Source organism: Egretta garzetta, unplaced genomic scaffold (assembly GCF_000687185.1).
Source record: "Egretta garzetta isolate BGI_Z169 unplaced genomic scaffold, ASM68718v1 C9115462, whole genome shotgun sequence".
Taxonomy (NCBI): Eukaryota; Metazoa; Chordata; class Aves; order Pelecaniformes; family Ardeidae; genus Egretta; species Egretta garzetta.
The window spans coordinates 1-5514 of NW_009269982.1; the positions used below are offsets into that span (position 1 = coordinate 1).

General features: G+C 39.4%; 1 protein-coding gene across 1 annotated transcript; it reads right to left on the reverse strand.

Annotated features, from left to right (window-relative positions):
• Positions 1-39: 39 nt before the first annotated feature.
• Positions 40-4503, reverse strand: LOC118453222 (mitogen-activated protein kinase 15-like; the record flags this gene model as incomplete). Its single annotated transcript, XM_035902797.1, has 3 exons — positions 40-582; positions 3602-3753; positions 4203-4503. Coding segments are annotated over 3 exons (660 nt in total), but the record flags the coding sequence as incomplete, so codon positions are not given.
• Positions 4504-5514: the final 1011 nt, after the last annotated feature.

Here is a 5514-nt window from a genome sequence, read left to right on the forward strand (position 1 = left end):
CCTTGTTGAACCTCATGAGGGACACCTGGGCCCTGACTATGTCTAAATACATTCAAATAACAGACTATTTCAGTTTTCTGTAATTTTTTGCAATAATTCAAATGAGGAATATGAACTGACAGTATTCATTGTTCTCATGGTATGGGACCAAATAGCATGTCTGGTAAGAGTGGAAGGCAAAAGGATTTAGGTTCTCTTTCCTGTTGGTTTGTCCAGAGGAAAGTAGTACATTGTTCCATGCAATGAATAAAGCAATTCCCTTCAGCTGGGTAACTGTCAAATGCCTGTACTATTTTGCTCTCACTTGCTGTTACTGGCTCAGTTAGGGTGCTGATGACATGAGCTGTACTTCACCTGGTTAGAACACTTCCATATTCACTGCTCATGTTGTTGGGAGGACTTTGATATTGGAAGACTCTGGAGTGCAGATTTACATATGGTTCCATAGGCCTGGGAGTAACTGCCCATTGATGCTTTTGGATCACCAGCAGCTCCCGTATTTGCAGTAACCTGGAACATCTTTTTACTGGACTTCAGGAGGGGATGAATACCTTTGCTGGGAAACTGAGTATTTCTTGGATTCTGTGCGAGAAAGAAAAGCCAAGATAGTTAGTAACCTGTAATCAACTTTCTAAAATACAAATAAGGAACACAGATTATGCTTCAGCTGAGGAATAAGACAGATCATGAATGTTATATGAGTGCTAAACCAGACTGGTTTGTAAGATCAAGAATAGGATGGTGAGAATGTGAGGGAGAAGGGCTTAAGAATGGGTATATCAAGAGTGAGCTAGTGGCACTGGAGCAAGATAGGACAAACTAATCCTGCATTGGAGCAAAAGTCCAAAGGCGTGTTTGGCTACTATCTTGTTTTCAACAGTAGTGAATGCTTTAAAGATATATACAAAAGACAGATCATCATCATCATTCCCCAGTATATCCTCCTGGCTTCTGGCAATCAAAGTGGCCTGGTGACTTTCTGAGTTGGAAGTTGCATTAGATACCGTGTTTATCAGCCCCTGTCAGGAGAAGTTAGTATCTTAAGACACTACACTACATAATACATTACAATACATTTGAATCTGCAGTTAAAGAGGAGAGCCGTTTCACTGCAGCTTATGCTTTGTGAACCTCTATAGTTAACAGAAAGGCAAGAGTTTCCACTCTCTGTTGTGGCACTGGCTGCTGTCACCCCAACCATTATAGGAGTCTTTCCTGGTCAAATGGCTGAGAACAAGAGTTTCACGAGCCTGATAGGATACTGAAAATGAATGCAGACTGAATGCAGAGCAAACTGGAATGTCAGAAATTTTCAGCTCCTGCTGAGGCTGAATGAGAAAAATTGAAAAGTCAACATTCACTTAACATAAGATCAGCCACAATGCTGATCACCTTCTACCACAACATTCTGTCTCTGACACTAGTCAGTATTAGCCTCTCAGGGAACAAATATAAAGCACAGGGCATGTGTAGGGTGATCTTCTCCCTATTATGCTCTTCCAGTAACTGAAAGTTGGCCACAATTACCTTCAAAACGCATTGTTTGTACATCTGCACATGCAGCCATCTCCACAATTTCATATTGTGGAATACATGGTTCCACACTTGTGTAATAAATGGTTCCTCTCACTCTCAAAACATTTTGAATGGGATTCCAAAGCAGAGGGGCTGAAAGATGAGTTGCAAGTGTCCCTGTGGACATACTTGGAAGTTACTGGCAATCATGTCTCTTCTTAGCAGTTATTCATATGTATTTTCCCATCAGTCACATCAAGAAGAGATCCCATAGGAACCAGCTTGACTCTTAACAGTGTCTGCAGCTTGTTTCTAGCTTGAAATGGTTCAGATCATTCAGAGCTGTGTTCAAAGAAATAATTTGCTTTAAGGTAAATGTGATATTACATGCTGACTCAAAGCAGCTGATCCCACCCAACTGATCTTTGACAGTGGTGTCTGTCAGATGTCCCTTCACACAGCTGTGCTCAGCATACATTCTGAATGAGCTCCAGCACATAAACACTTAAGTATTCTTTTGTGGGGATGTGAGAAAGTCTCACGTCAAACAAGTCAATCTTTAGTGTCACAAAAAAGTAATCCATATTATTCCTCTGCCATAAGCTTCCTCTGGATCACCTTGTGTTGGCTAGACTCCCCTTGAGCTAGTCAGCAGACAACTAGCTCAGGAAAAAGAAAAAGCAGGGGCAAGGAAGTCATTTAAGAACCCAGTGAGGATAAGAACTTTTACAAGGAAGCGTGGCCAAGAACAGGGAAGAGGGAGGAGCAGAAAGGAGAGGACTGAAACCTTCACTGTTCAGCAACAGCAGTCCATTACATTGATTCCAGAGGTAGTGAGAATTCTCCAGCTAAGTTTGGAATATCCAACAGTCTCAATTTGGTTAGAAAAGAATTTGCTACCTACACACTTTGGACAGGACAAGCCATCATTGAAGATAATGTAAAAACAACTGATCTGTGATTCTCAAAGGGAGTTTTTGGTGGTGCTGACAATCTGAACAATGTGATAATCTGAAATGGTGTTCAAATCCTCATTTGTCTGAAGTGATAAAATTGAATGTAGAATGGAACCCAAAATTAGCTTGTCCTCTAGAAAAAGGGCAGTGGAAAAAAAGTCATATATCTCAGCACATCTTGTAAGACGCTGCATTAAAACTCAAGACGGGAAAAAGAAGTAGAGGCAAAGAATCTGCAGAGATATTTTTACTTTTCTTATTGATTACCGTGAGCTGACATTTATGATCCATTACAATTCATCCTTGTGAAAAAAAAAAAATACTGCTAATGAGGCAGAAACCTGGATTTACAAAAGGGCTATGTTACTTCATGTTCTCTGAAGTACCCAATTCCTGTACTTAAATTCAACAGTCATTCACAGAACTCCTGCATAAACCTATAGACACCACAATATTCTTGCTGCTCAAGTCACAGGTGATAGGGTTTTTTGAAAGTTTGGGGTTAGACTTAAAACTCCAAGAGAAAGCTAGTGTTTATAAATCCAGACTAGCTGAAGATCAGCATTACATATACCGGAGATGTAAGGTTTAAAGCAACATCTATGCCCTTGGCACTTCCTAGTGATTATTATAGGTGGTCTTCCTCTCAACATTCTGCCTCATGCACAGAACTTAACTCAGGGTCATAAACTTCATTAGTAGACAAAACACCTGAAATGTAGGTATTGCAACACTGAAGACTGCAATATGCAAGTTCCTGTATGAATCTACCCCATATTAGAGGCAAATTATGACAAGTTATTTCCTTTACTAGCAGAAACTCTTCAGTTAGCACACTCTTCAGCTCTCTAGTAAAGGGAACATACCCTATACAAGTCCAACTGCCTTATCAAACTAGGTTACGGGTACCATTTGACTGACACTACACACAAGCAATGAAATTTTAGTGTATATCTTTGTCCTAAGTAATTTTAACTGATAAAAATTTATTAATTTATTCACTCACAGAGCAGTGTGTCTTGCCTCTCATTTAAGTATCTTTACAAAGTTGCAAATTAAGATATTTTGTGTCTATATCATTTTGGTCCATGAAAAGTTAAGGGGTTTTTTTTGGTGGGACTGCTACTCACATTATAAAGGTTCTGTACACTTGTAGGAGGTAGCTGAGCATTTGTGTTTGCCCATGTGATTTGTCTCCCCAGTTTCCTATTGCTGGAGATTCTGGCCTGTTGAGAAGGTGCTGCAGAACAGTTCCTGATCACAGCACCAGAATTCGCATTACCTGCAGAAGAAAAAAAAAGAGAGAAAGTAGGAAAATCATGAGGACACAGAACACACTGACAGAGGCAGGAACAGAACACAAAAACAGAATCAGCCCTTGCCACCTCACTTCATCTCACAAACGGAACAAAAGTATTCAGAATAAAATCAGAATGTAGTAGCAAACAAAACCCATTCAAAAGGGCACAGGAAAAGACAACAGCAGTAAAGAAGCAAAGAGAAAACAGAAAGGAGCAGAGCATCAAGACTGAGGCAGGAAAGAACCAAGGAGAATGTCATACACTCAAAACTCATTCAGCAGCGTTTTGTTCTTAAGTCATTTTCCTCCCACACTTTCACCCTCTCATTTTGCCCTGTAAGTTCCCTGTATTTCTTTTTCCCCGCTCAATCTCTTCTTTCTTCCCCATAATAGTGCCTCATTACATCCCAGTGTAGGAGGGTAGTACCTACTTTCAACAGCAGTGTGTGTTATGGGATTGTATATCACATTGATCGTTGATCTCTGACGTAAAGCTCTTGCTAAATCTTCGCTCTGGCTGGATACTTCTGGCTGGACACTAGCTGTAGTTCCAGCATGCACATGCAAAGTTTTTAGAAGAGGTGGTGTTGGTTCTCTCTGGCCTTTCCTGGTAGGTAAAGTCATAGAACTGGAATTTGGAAGAAGTGGCCTGGATTCAGACTGACTTAGTTGAATGTTTGCTCTCTGCACTTGTTCCTTCGGATGGTGATTTAATTTCTTTTCAAGGATCATCTACAGAAAGGAGAAGTTGGTTAGACTTAGCACAGCTACACAGCAGAACAGACAACCAAAACATAAAAACAAAGAGACTTACAAATAACTGCAATTTATTTCAAAAGATAGGTAACAAGTATAATTTTAAAACTAATTTAGGGTTGAAAAGAAGATAGAAATAATATTCTCAGTGGAAAGAAAGAATAGGCTGAAGCATTAAGAACAAGGATTGGGTGAACAGGCAATTTCAATATATCCTGAGGGAGAACACCACTAAATAAAAAGGGGTTTAGACTTGGAAAAGACAGAATCTATATGCCCAAAAGGTTAACACGATGCTGTTTCTTACAATCCCTTTCTAGAACTTTGCAAAGCTGATATTTTAATGGTCAAAGCAACATTAATTCCAGTTAGTTCATAATTATTTCTCACCTACCTCTACACACTATTATCTAGCAACAGAATTGTGACCAAGGTTTTGGGTCTTGGTGCAGACAATCTACTCTCAACTGCCTGTAATCACAGTCATCCCAAATTTGACACCCTGTTGATTATTCAAAACTATTCACTTGTTTCTTAGGCTTGTACCTAGATCATCTGTGACCAATCGATGGACATTTAGAATATCTTTTCTACCCGTGCTCAGTATTCACTTTACTAATTCATCTGTTCATGACTCCTAACACTCTATCACAGTAGAGTTTATTAGTTCTCTTCTATTAAAGACTTAAAAGAAATCTTAAAGTAGGTTCAACTTTTAGAATTCAATTAGATTTTTCTTTCTTAAATTTTAATTGCTGTTAATAGATGGAATAACACTTTTTCTCTCTCTCTAGGAAGGTGGGCACTCTTATCAGTCTTTCTCAGTCTTGGATTTTCTGATGTCTAAGCTTCCTTTTCAATCTTCTCTTCCCACTATCATACTTTCCAATGCCTTTTTTACTATATTTACATTCCAAATCCTGCTCTTCCTACCATCTTCCAGTTCCTTTGCCTCAAGCTGACCATGAGCCAGCAGCGTGCCCTTGT